Source organism: Camelus ferus, chromosome 7 (genome assembly GCF_009834535.1).
Source record: "Camelus ferus isolate YT-003-E chromosome 7, BCGSAC_Cfer_1.0, whole genome shotgun sequence".
In the NCBI taxonomy this organism is placed as follows: Eukaryota; Metazoa; Chordata; class Mammalia; order Artiodactyla; family Camelidae; genus Camelus; species Camelus ferus.
This window is the reverse complement of record NC_045702.1, coordinates 52190599-52204988: the sequence shown is the minus strand read 5'-3', so window position 1 is coordinate 52204988 and position 14390 is coordinate 52190599. Positions and strand designations below refer to the sequence as shown.

The window sequence follows — 14390 nt, the reverse complement described above, 5'->3', positions numbered from 1 at the left end:
TTATTTACAAAGGATCATTTATTAAACATTTTTTTTACAAAATACAAAGATTGTTGTTCTGCATGAATACATCATATATGAAAAAATAATGTGTTATTACTGATTTAAATTTGAAGACATTCAGAATTTTACATTCTACCAACTTGAATCAGTTTTGCGTTGCAACTTGTCTAATGCCATTGCCAATCACGAGGGCAATTAATTTTGTTAATTAAATCATATTCATAACAGCTAACATTTTATAGAAACAAAATCAGACAATGTCTGTCATACAAAGCTCTTTCTGCAAGTAACTGATTTGCCTATGATCCTAAATTTTTTTTCAAAGCTATAAGATAGGAAGAGTTGAGGAGCTAGGTAAGTTTTATAATAATGTATTAGCAGCAGTTGATAGAAAATGCAACATAAGATTTGTTTTGTCTGTGGTACAAGAATATGTCCTATCAGACTCTAATGTATTTTTCTCTACTTGAACACAAGTAAGCATGTGCTGACTGTTTCTGGGATGACAAAATGTATAAAAGACAAGAAGCTGGTTCTGGTTGTCATCGTGAGTGCCTATTTTCATCAGCTAATATGAATGCATTGCTAAACGTAGTGAAGACAGGAAAATGACTTAAGGGTAATATATACAGAGTTAAAATACATTTTTTATCCACTTAAGAGTGATTTCAGGCACTGTGGCTGTTCAGGATAGAGTGTTTCATGGTTTATTCTTGATAGCAATGTAATTGTCAGTGCAAGCAAGAGCAAATACCTGCCCACTGTCACCCATGACCTCGGACATCTGGAATGTTCAAAGCAAATTCATCTTCTGCATCTTCACTCTGGAGGCATCTTGGATACAAATGTCTCATAGTTTGCTCTTGATAGCAATTTAATTTTCAGTGCAAGCAAAAGCAAACACAAAGTTGCTCACTGTCATACACACGACCAACACATCTGGAATATTCAAAGCAAGTTCACCTCCATCTTCACTGTGGAAGCATCTTTAATAAGTGGCACTTAGTGTAAACCCTCTAACAATCATGAAAAACAGACTTGAGATGCCTGAATTTAATAATATTAAAAACCACCAGCATAGTCATCTCTCTGTGTAAACGATGTTTGAGTAAGGCTTGCCATCACAACATTTCTTTCCTGAGAATGGAGCTGGTCCCCTCTGTGTCTATCATAAGTGCGCATGCTCTGAGCTGTGGTCACTGTCGTGGCTGTCTTCGTTGGCTAGAGAGTCCCCTGTTTGCTGGAGGGTGGCTGCACCAATTCCCGAAAGCTCTGAAGGCAGAAGGGTTCCTTTTTTCACATTCACCAGTTCCTTTTCTCGAGCGGCAGCACCTTGCTGTCCTCCTTTTACTCTCTTCCACTTCATCCGCCTGTTCTGGAACCAGACTTTCACCTTTAACAGACAGGGAGCAAAGAAACAAAGGAAGGAAAGACATTAAATGGACATTTTCCCTCCATTTTGGTCATCACTGAATAAATAGCTTTTCAAAGGCCTATGCAAACATGCTGTGAAGGATTGAATATGAAAATAAATCAACACTGAATCTGATCAGGTACCACGTTCATGATAATTAAAAAACTTTCAGAAGGTACGAAGTACTATATTTCAAGTTTTATGACATACAATATAAAAACAGGTGAGAAAACTGTTATTTGGTTGTTCAAAGGTATTTAGCTTTATAAAGAGTTTCTGTGAATTAGAATTAACATTTAATAATTGTCTTGGTCAAACAACCCCCCGCCCTGCCCCCTCACTCTGCCACTGTCATTTCTGAACCAATTTTAAATATGCTCAGGTTGCTACTGATGAAGCTACATTTGGAAGGTCATTCTCTGCCACTGCAGTCCATTGCTGCATTCACAAAGCTTTACTTGACTGTTTTATCTCAAAGTGAGTCCATCTTCTTTGGAACTACTCTTTTTTCTCCTGCCCTTGGTACTTCTATTTGACTTTACAAAAATGTGAATTCCAATAATTTCCTGAAAACAAGATCAAGATAAAAAATTCTCACTGATATTGGTTAAATGCTAATACTGAGATTGCACAGTATTTTAGTCATATCAGCTTTGTAGAGATAAGTATTCCTTCTAAAATATTAATTGAATTTGCCTAAAACATTAAATCTATATAGAGATATATACATATATAATAAAACAAAAAATTGTAAACATGCGCTAAATGACCATCCATGACCAGAACCAGAATGACGTTGGCATCATTTCATCTTCCTAGTTCCTAGGAGGAACTTTTCCTTCCCCACTGCACTTCTCATCTTTGTTTATTCTTGTTAAGCTAAGTGTTCCTAAAACATTGCATTTCTCTGTCCTCTCCACTCAAAGTTACCACAGCTTGAATTTTGTGTTTATCATCCCCAAGCCTTTATTTAAAACCAACAAAATAAACAGAAACAATAGCTTTTTCACCACACATGATCCTAAAAAGTCTCGTTTAACTTTGTTTTGTCTTTTAGGTTTATCAAAATGGAATGTTCTTAACTCCAGGCTTCTTGCCTTATCCATGTTGATTCAAGGGACAGCATTCATTCATTTTTTATGTCTGTATGCAATTCCATTGTGTGAATATACTGCGGTGTACTCATTTTCCTGTCCAAGGACACTTGAACTACTTTCTTTTCTTCTTCAAAAATGATGCCACTATAAACATTCTTGCATTTGTGTTGTGATAAACATGTGATAGAACTTCTCTGAACATACATCCAGGAGTTGCTTCAAGAGGTCACAGGGTGTATGAATGTTCAATTTCACATAATACAGAAAAATTACTTTCCACAGCTTCATCAATTTAACACTCCCCTCACCCCCCAACCATCAGGGGTGTATTAACCCACATCTTTATCAATATTTGGAGTTATCAATTTTTTTCAATATAACAACTATAAATGTTATCTCATCATGTGATTATTTCGTATTTCCTGATTACTAATGAAGTAAAGCACCTTTAAATGTTTATGGCCCATTTCTTCTTTTGGGAAATGCCTCTAAAGTTTGGGTTGCATTGAATTTTTTCTTTCTAGTTTTATTCCTTATGGACTTTAAAAATATGTTCTGAATGCTAATTTAATGCTTTGTGGTTACACAGATGTATTACATTCTAAATTTATAGTGTCTTTTTTCTTTCTTTAGAGTATCTTTTGATGATCAGAAATTCTAAAATTTATTATATTCAAATTTATCATCTGTTTCTGTTACAGCTATCTCTTTTATTCAAAAACCTTCTGTCTTCTGAGACCATGAAGATATTCTTCTATCTCTCTTTCTAAAAGTATTACTGTTGGCATTTCAAGTTGAAATGCTTAATCCATAAAGTATTGATTTAAGTATATAGTGCAAAGAAAATTTCTAAATTTACTTTATTCCAGATGTATAACAAGTTGTTTCAAGACCATTTATCATATAGTCCATCCTTTTTCCAGAAATCATTGTTTCAACTCTGTCATACATCAAGTTTCCATATATGCATAGCTTTATTGATATACTCAATTGTTATATCTTGTGACAAAACTACAGTCTTACTGTAATTTCATAGTAAGTCTTTATATCTAGCAGAGGTAGTTCTGTTTCATTCTGCTTCAGGAATATTTTGAATATGCTTCATTTGTAGTTCAGACACAATATCAATTTCTATAAATAAATGTACAGTGCTAAAGAGAAAGTGAAGAGAAATACATTGCATTTCTAAAGATATAATTATTTTAGTAGTCTTCAAATCACAATACTCCATCAAAATTAGTACAGTTTTCTCAGATGCTGGCACCAAAACACTATTTAAGGCAAGTCACTTCTCAACTCTGGATTTTCATTAATCTATCAGGCCATAATTAAAATTTTGTATCATACGTTACCCGTACATATATTAATCCACTTAACAATAAAAAATAAGAAAATGTAGGAAAAATTGCTTAAAAACCCAGAATGTGTGGTAAAAAGATTAACAACTAGCTGATGTGTGTTCATGCATTATTATTACTTATTAACCAAATGATAAATTGTTACTTTTTATCACATACCAACCTAGGACTAAGCAGGGATACTGTTAAGTGCTATGTATGCATTATTTCTATTTCATTTTTTCCACATATTTTTTCCATTTTTCAAACATTATTTCTGTTTTATAGATAAGGAAATTGAGCCTCAAAGGTTAAGTGACTTGCCTAAGAGTACACAGATGGGAAAACGTGGTGCCAAAAATTTAAACTTGGAGGTTGGTTTGGCTCCAGATAGAGTTTTTTGTTTTTTTATTGTTGTTGTTCCTGGTATATTTCAAACTCCTATTTTTTAAGCCTTCAGGTTAGAAAAGTAAAGCATACAAAGTATGTGAAATCCATCCATATGAATACTATCATTCAGGTAATTCTCCTCCTCAGTATAATGAGGTGTGTAAATATGACACTATTTTCCTGTACCATAATTTCGGTGATTATACTACTCAGTTTAATTACCTTTGCAAGCTTGACATTTCATGTTTCATTAGATCTTTTCCACATGAGTTGGGTTCCTACTTCTGGCTTCACTTCTAAATTTCTGTGTGAATTTGAGAAAATTATACTTCTCTCTGCCTCAATTTTCGTATTTGTAATGTTGGAATAATGAGCCTTTCAAGATTCTCTATAGGGACATTTTCTCCATGGACAATTCCAGATGGAAGAAACACATCATCATCATTGTCACCAAGAAGTGAAATATCCAGCCAAAGTCATTTTGGCAGAAAAATGGGAGGAATAGGTTTCTTAAAATCTACACTTATTTCCTTTTCCGGGAGAAGGGGGTGCAGTAATTCTATAATACCAGGATAAAATCTGTTATGTGCAATTCTAAATGAGAAAAATGTTAAGAATATGGTATTGATTTTAGAAACAGTATCGGCTGTTTTGTGTTGTTTCCTATGTCTACCATGGGAAATCTGGCCATTTCATTTTTCTATGCAGACTGATGAAAGACTTCATAGACTTCAATAGTAGCTATATATCCATACGTGTATATGGCCATGTAGAGATATGCATATACACGTGGGAACAGTTGATGATTATATAAAAATCAAATAATCCTAATGTCTTTAAGTATTTTCCTTAAGGACCAAGCTATGTGTTTGATACAAGAACTCCAAGAAATTAGTAATGGAACGAAAAAGAGCAACAGATGCATGATGAGTACATCTTATAAAAATGGGAATAAAGAGTCCAGAGCTTTAAAAGCCAGTGTGCCCCGATTTATTTTCAAACATACTATAAAATACTGGGGTGAACTGAAATAAGGAAAGAAGGTTCTGGGGAAAAGGGTATGTTTTCCTTCTACCATCACAGTATTAAAAACAAATCTACCAAAGTAATTCCAGATTATAAACTGATATTGCCATTGGAATAATAACATTGCAGTTTATAAAGAAACTTTATAGTTTAATTTATTCTCACTTAATAATCCAGCTTCATTGGCTGGCTTGAAAAAACATAACTTTTGTTTTGTTTGTAAGATAGCTAAAGGATAATCATTCAAATGTTTAATGATTTAAAAAAAAACAATTATTTTGATTAAAATTTACAAGAAAGTATCATATAATAACCTGCACTTATAGACTAAGTGAAGTAAAACTAACCTCACATTTCCTTGGTGGTTTGGAATCTCTGTTTATTCATTCATTCATACACTTAATATTACTGAATATCCAGCAACAGGTAAGAGGGGCTAGATTGAGGAACGTGTACAAATAAATAAGAAATAATTTCTGCCCTCAAGGGCAGTTTACTGACTATACATGAGGCCTCTGGCATGTACTGAAATGCGTAAAGATTAGTTTCATATATTACAGAATATCCCTAAACTGTTGTTCTAGCTGGTGTCATTGCTAATCTCCTTAATAAGAGATTTCCCCAGTGGTCCATGAGATAGCATGAACTCTACCCCTATACTCAATATCCCACACTGCTTTGCTGCCACAAAATTATAGAAAATAATTTCTTTCTTCTGGCATTGTTGTTTTTATTGGCATCCTGTGTACCTCTGAATTTTTTGTCCCAGTAACTTAGGGTAGTACCGTAGGTGCTAGGAAATTGGACCGTCAACTATTTTGCACACAATTACAACAAATCTGTCCATCGTGAGGCATGATATATAAATTTTGTGAACTTACATTATTTTATTTGGGCTTAAAGTCAATTTTATCTCCTATCTGCAGTTTCACTGGAAAATGCTGGTTAATGAGACTTTTTTTTAACGTTTCCTTTTTTTAAGCTTGAAACTAAGACAAGATTCCACACAAAGTGTGTTTTGTTATACAGTATGATTAACAACTCAGATAAAAATAAATTCTCCCACAAGAATCTGAGTAATGAAAAAATACTATTGTTCATGAAATCAAAACAATATGAACCAAAACTTATAGGCTCTTAATATCTCTGCATGAAGATAATATATTTCAACAAAATCTTCATAATAAAAATAACAAAAGTGAATAACAGCCTGCAGTATTAGTAGTATTAGTAGTAAATATAAAGTGCTTAGTTACCGACCTTACTTTTCAGACCATCTGCTTATTATGAAGTCTCACTTTTTACCCCTTAGTTGACAAAGTATTCAGTATTTACATTGCCTGGATGATCAAACTACCTTTTAAATAAACAGAAAAATGTTTATTCACATCTTGACTTTTTACTGAAGAAAGAAGCCAAGAGAATTTTACTGTAGTTAATTTGTTTAAATGATGTATGTCAGAATCTAGAAATCATATTTTTCTCTTTAATAAAAATACTGTAAATGAAAGTCATTGTTGCCATTTGCTAAATATCCATTTTATCTCTTTGATTTATTTATTTGTTCACATACAACCTCCTATGTGTAAGTTCACAGTACCTGTCTTTTTAGGGATCACAATATATCACAGGAGAACACAAATGAAATATGTATTTTTATTATCATAACAATTTCCTAAGATAGCCAGAGGCAAATTGGTTGATAGAAAGTAGACTTTACACAATGCTATAACCTATATTTATAGAATACCATAAATGTCTGTCTTTTGAAGAAACAATCATAACATACAACATCTGGATGGAAACTGAATATTTCAGGGACATATCCAGATGTCTTTAAACATCTGGAGTTTGTAGATTTAATATTTCAACTGTTTCTATTTGTATCTGGGCACTTGAAATCCTGTAGACTCTGTCTAACAAATATTTATCCACATCTCTAACATGTGAAAACATGTAAAGATCAATTGTATAAATACAATTTTGAAATTTAATCACATTCCTTGTGATTAAATTTGGTCACGGCAGCTGATCTAGTAAACCTAATGTAAACAGACTGTAGTAAGACTTACCCAAGTAATTCAGTGGCAAAGTCAATAGTTAAACTGAAGAAATAGAACCAAGAATGCTCCATAAGGAAAGGATGAAAAATGGGGAAAGAAAGCTCCCTACTCTTCCTGCTTGAGTAGATTTATATCTGATTAAGAGAAAGAATCCTTTAGCTATTTCCAAAAAGCTCATGAGAGCTACCAGTTGACTCTGCTCTTTCTACACCAGTGCAATATGGGCTTAAGAGGTGGGTGTGTGGTGTGGTTTGTGTATGTGTGTGTGTGTGTGGTGTGTGCATGTGTTGGAAGGTGAAGGGGGTTAGGACATAGTCTATGACTAAAGACTGAATTCCTGCTTAGAGGACTGCCTCTCTCCTTTCTCCTCTATTTTAACACAGTGTTTATAACCAAGAAATCATTTCCCTGCCTCTACAATTTTTAGTTTTGCAGCCTCTTTTTTTCTATTTAGAATGCTTGAAAACCAGGCTCACAAATGTAGTCATAAAACATTTGCTATTCCACATGTCTTTGAACAAACTGAATACACATTAGCTACGGGCAAATATTATATTAAATAAGAAATAACCTCTTCTTGAGGCAACTACAATTATCCATAATAAATTATAATGCTATGGGTTCTATTACAAGACAATCACATGTATCATATTCTCCTTTCCAAAAATGCAACCAAAGTAACCACTCACATGATGAGCAAAATTCTTAAAGAATTGATTCCTTTTAAATGGACCTTTAGAAATGTCATAGTAAATGCTAACAATTAATACCTCTTCCTGTCATGCCTGATGAAATTCAATTCAAATGGCCTATTTTACCAATATTAATTTACAGAGAAAATTCATTACACCTAATCCTATTTTTTACGCAAGATTAAAAAAAATAGATATGCGTTTTAGTTATTTTAAGTAAGGTATTGTTTACTCAGGTACATCATGAATAAATGACTTCAGCAAATCTGAGTGGAAATACCAAAACTAAATTAGGTATTTTTCTCCATTATTGTGTTAAAAAAATTCCTGAATAGTAATTCTTGAATACATGGAATTTGTGTATTCTGATTCCCTATTGGTACTTACTTGTTAAAATTACTAAAACCAGCTAGAATGATGGCCTTTGTTCTCAACATCTTACCTAAACTCTGGGATAATGTTTAACAATAGTCAGCAACACATCAAAATCAGCATATATCATGTTGAGGAACAGCCTCTACTCTAGCCACTGTCTAATAAAGTAGAACCCATCAAATAGAAATGTTTGGTTGAAATATAGAAATTCATTATTCTTAAAGGAACAGTAGAATACTGGCAACTTCCTATGGTTCAATCGAATTAAATTAATATTCTGATTATTTCTAGACAGCTTTAAGTTCAATATCAGAATATCTGTGAGCCTTCACTACATTCTTATTAGATGTCGGGACTGTCTCCTTAGAGGCAAGATTATTGTAAGATTTTTTCTTTAATATTACACTTTAAATGATGATCTTGTGATATAATGCATGATATGTTTCAGAATGTTATTGTTGATTAAATATAAATTAATATATTTGTTCCCTTATTGATGAAATTATATAATGAAATGTGGCAAATTCTGAGATTAATGGAAAGATTATCTCTATTTTTTTCATTATATCAGCTTGATGAATCCTTATAGCAAAAATCTAAAGAGCAAATTTCAATAGTTTCTAAAATTAAGGCATATATGTGTATATATATATATATATATCCACACCTACACATACACAGACATATATGGATGTATGTGTGTATATGCATATAGATAGAGATATATCTGTGTATCTCTATATCTATCTATTCATCTGCCTAACAGCATTAAAATAGATTATATATTTTCAAGGCCAATGTTTTTCTATATTATTTCAAACTTGGATATTTACATTTGTAAATGATTAGAGTTCAATTATTTATCTCTCAGCACTCTACTTTATATAGCTAATGTCTCTGAAAATTAATTTAGGAGAGGGTTGAATTGTTAATATTCTCTTTTTAGATTTTGCTTTATAATTGACCTTCTTAAATTACTTTTTTTAATCGTAGACTTCGTTTTGTGGAACCTACGGCGGTCCTGAATATAGCTGTTAGAGCTCACCACACATTATTAATATGCATTTATTTAAAAAACAAAACTGCATTACTCAGGAAATAATCTCTTTTTATCTCAGACTGATATTTCATCCTATATTCCACCATCAACTCCTATCATTTTTTCAGTCAGAGTCAAGTCATGTTTAATCTCTCAACATAGCAGATATACCAGATGTAGGCAAAAGAAACACCTTACTGTTATTCTAGATGACTGCTAAATACTACTCTAAAGAAATGAGGAAACAGTCTAAAATTACTACACAGGTAGTCTTGGATTACTCTGAGTAGACAATATGTCTGATCATGGAGACATAACTTATTAGCTAAATAACTAAAAGTATTCATAAAAATGTATAGAAATAACCCTGCAAAGCGGAGGGGTTGTGTAAAATGCTGAGCAAAAGACAAAACCCCTGATTAATCGGCACAGGCAAAATTCTTCATAGTCATCAAAAAAATGGATGCCCATTTGGAAAACACTTGGTGTTGAGCCATTTAATGATTTACGAGTAACAAACAAAACATAATCTCTCTCATTTCCTCTAATGGAATATGATCCAACTAGGTGGGATTTTCCATTTATCTTGGCAGAGATACTACAAATTCGGTCTGTTTATGCCGGCAGTCTTAGTTTACAAATTCGCAACACTGCACCTTTGATTAGCTCTGTGAAACAATTTTGTGAAATGGAAGGATCTCCCATTCTTCCTACATTTGGCAGCCTTAACTCTACAAAAATCTCCGTTCTGTCACTCCTATCATTTTATGCAGCTGCCTTCTCTCTTCTTCCCACTGTGAGATATTAAACATTTGGCGTGAGCTTTCTCCAAGTGTATCTGGATGGATGAAAAGCCAGAATAAGATTGTCAGACTTAAAACTACCTTGGGACAGGAGAGTCTTCAGACTGACTGGCTCTTCGAAATATTCCAAGTGGCTCTGCCAGCGGAGGACTGTTAGCTGCTGATTGAGATGGGTGTATGAGAATATGTTGTTCACTGGAAACTATAAGTTAGAAGCTGGAAGACTACTAGAGTGGTAAAAGTTCTGCAAAATGGCATTATATAATATTTATATATTTAGCATTTTATATATTTATTTATATAGAAATATATTAAAACTCAACTTTATTTCAGTGTCTCCATTTTTATGTAACATAAATAATTTTCTTTATTATCTAAATGCTAACATGGAATTACTGTTCAAGATAAACCTCTTTTCTCCTGCCCTTCTCCTTCCCCATCTCCTTCCTTTTTGGCCAGATGGAGTACAAAGGGCTGTTAGACCTCCCTGACCTGTACAGGCATTGTATTATGGAAGACACAAACACAAGAGTCCAACTTCTTCGTGAGATTTCAGAACTGTTACTCAAATTTGAAAATTTGAGCCCTGAGTGATATTTAAGGATTTAGCATATCTTACTTTTTTCCAAAAGGAAACCTAATCATTATTGCAAATATTTATAATCATAGGACCACATATATGTGGCCCATCATAAAATGTGTGGCAGGTATGGTGACTGGTGATAGAAACATGGTAGAGGTATCTATAAATAAACTATCTGTAAATAGTTACACATATACATATTTTATAGGCAATTATGTGCAATTTCTGAATAAAAGTACATCTAGAAATGGTTTCTGGCTATAAAGTGAGGTTTCATTAAGGAGAAAGTTATTTCTGTAAAACAATTCTACTATTGATTGAAATGGTTCACTATTTGTTGCTTTTTCCCTTTACATTATATAGAACATACAAGTTCTTTCTCTGTATTTGAATCTTGAAAGGCTTTTAAAAAATCGAGAAAAAATATTTTAGGACATTAAACATTCTACGAAGTTAAGGAAAACACTGCACAGTATGAAGTTAGATATAATGTTCTTTGGTGTATACATTTAAATTACTTTAATAAATCTCATGTAATTTTAAAATATAGAAAAAATAAATCTTGCAGCAGAATGGAACTGAAAAAAGTGCACATCCATAATTAGAATATTTTACATATGGAACACCTATAAAAAGAATTTATTATTAAAGAATTTATTATTTAAGAATTTAGATGTCAAAACACAGATTAAATAAATACATATTTACGGCATTAACACAAAATCAGAGTAAATGAATAACTATATTCCAATTAAAAGAAGATGAATGAAAATGGTTCAGTTTATAGCTCTATGTTTATAATTTTAAAAGTCCAACCATGAAAAAATGAAATGAAAATATCTCACTGGGACGAGAGCACTTGCATCTTGGTGGAATATGCTTTCAGAATTTTTAGAATAGCAAAATTGATGCCTGACAGCATACAATATTTTTCTGACAAATTTAGCAGAGTAAAATTCAGCCCAGAAAACATAAATGACGTCTTCAGATTCTTAATTTAAGATACTAAATGTACACAGAAGCATAGGGGAAAAAATGAATCGGTATAACCAGGAACATTCTCTCATACGACTCTGACATTCCTCTCTTGTGATATTTAGCACTCATCACAATCGTTATTATTTGTTCAGTTTTTGCCTCTTCCATAAGCTCTAATGAGACTTGCCCAGCTTACTTTAACAAGATTTTATTTCTAGCATCTAGCTCAACAAATATTTGTGTTACAAAAGAACTAATTTACTATGTCCTGCATGGCGAAGACTTTTTCCCCTCTCTGGGTGTTAGGTGTTTTATGGTTTATGCTAAAATTTCTTTCACATCCATTATAATATATAAATCTGAGTAGAAGAAAAAGAAGGTAGTTTTAGTTTCCATTCTATGCCTTGGGCACATTGTTACTTGCTTAAGAATACACAATTACAAACTGGCAAATCTAGGATTTTTGTCCCGTATTTCTCATAATAATTCAATTTTTTCTGACTAACAAATACTAGTCATAGTTTTTATTGGGAATTCAGACTCCACATGAAGGCATTTCCTTTTTATATTAACTTCCAAAACCACTGATAGAGATTTATAGGATAAAATATTTTTTTCTGCACAATACCAAATTTTCAATCCTTTGGAAACCTAATTATCTCTCAGGGTTTTTTGCTTGTTTGTTTGCTGCCTTTATTTTTCCCCCATGAGGCTATAGTTTGATTGTTTCACTAATGATTGCCAAAAAATTTTGCCTTCTTTCCCCTTACTGACTCCCATAAGTGATCCCCACCTACATGGCCACTGAGGTTGGTCATATGATTTGCTTTAGACAATGGTCCATTAGTAAATATGATGCAAGCGGAGGCTTTGAAAGCCTTTGTACATTGGCATTCTTTCCTCTAAATACTGCTGGAAATGTGCCTAGCACCATTTGAAGAATCCCAGTGAGTCTATTAGAAGATGAATCCTCATGCAACAGAGACAAGCTGTCCCACATGGAGCTGCCTAAACCAACCCTTAGTCACCCACCAGCTGACTGCAGCTCCGTAAGGGTTCTAGGTAAAGCCAGAAGTAGAACTGTCCAAATGAACCCAGTCAAAATCTTTGACCCACAAAAATGTGAGCAAATTAAATGCTGGTTATTGTTTGAAGCCACTAAGATTTTTGAGTGGCTTGTTACACAGCAAAGGCTAACTTTGACACAAAATTGAAAAGAGATCTATTTTAAAAAAACAAAGGGTTAAAATTGTGTATATAAATTGATATTTTTCTCATATAATGAAAAAAAGAAGAAATATCCAAAATTTTGGATTGAAAATTCCCAAACCAAATTTACAAAATTGCCCCTAAAAAGAAATTATTCTTAGCCAAAAGTGAAACTTCCGTTTGTGATCAGATAACAAGTGATCATAAGACATCCCCAGAAAGGAAAGCATGGATCGCGACTTTTCTCTTGACTAACAGCACAGTAATGCATCCTATTATTTCTGCAGATCACAAGCAAACTCTACTTTCTGATTTCCTTTATGTCTCCTTTAAAACATGATTTTATTTCCTAGAATTCACTCTCTATATAAAAATATTAAAGTGTAATTCCCCTCTTCTTTTTTTCCTGTTCCTAGTTTAAAAAAAAATAAAAACAAAACAGATGTCTGATGATGTAGATTTTGGATCCTGCTTTCCAGCATGCCAAACGTTGTACGCTTATGGAGGGAACTTTGTATGCGAAGTTCAAGGGAAGGAAAATGTTGTGCTCCATAACTTAGGTACTAGTCATAATATTTAATAAAATATAAACTGCCAATAAATAAAACCACATAAAAGTGTTCCTCCATATATTTTCACTACCCAGAAATATCCTACCAAATGCTGAAACACAGAAATTACCAGAAGGAAAGCAGATGATTTAAGAAATTGGATAAAACAACTTGCTCTCCTAAGATAGTATTCATTTGTCCACACCCTGTTTATATTTCTTTGGTTCCAATGGGATCCCTGGAGGAGGTGCACACAGTGAAACAGGAAATGAGACTCTAGTCCTAAGAGTGCCAATCATAACTGCACTGTCCATAAAGATGTTTGCATTTGCCTTTCAGGAATGTTTTTCTAAAGATTAGCAACTATTAACCATCAGTAGGCTAGATTCTCCTAGGGAAAATCAGGATCCATACAAGGAGTGCTCTGGGAACACTATTGGAGCAAATCATTTGCCATTCAAATAAAATCCAAGAAAGGACCTAAAAAGTAATTAATTAAAACTATTATTTAGATTTTATTAACTGGTGTCCATAGATCTTTAATAATTTCAAAGAGTTCTCTAAATGAATGAGTATCAGAATTTTGAATTTCTGAGACTAAAAGAATTTCAAAAATATTTGAAGTAATAGGGTAGAAATATTTACCAATGATCCATATGCCCTTGCTCTCATCAGTTCCCAGATCCCTTGAATTTAAGTGGTACCATTGACTATTTCCAGACATTAGAGTGTAAATGGAAGTGACATGGGTCATTTCCAGGTGAAAACATTAAAAGGTCAATGAATGAACCTCCAACTCTTTCTTACCTCCTGTGTTACCAAGGACACCA

General features: G+C 33.0%; 1 protein-coding gene across 1 annotated transcript in view; it reads right to left on the bottom strand.

Annotated features, from left to right (window-relative positions):
- The window catches only part of MEOX2 (mesenchyme homeobox 2), a 65731-nt gene continuing 51341 nt past the window's right edge, over nt 1–14390 (bottom strand). The window contains exon 3 of the mRNA XM_006182613.3: nt 1–1396. Within this exon, the coding sequence (XP_006182675.1) occupies nt 1172–1396 (225 nt within the window). The 3' untranslated portion in view covers nt 1–1171. The remainder of the gene's footprint in view (nt 1397–14390) is intronic.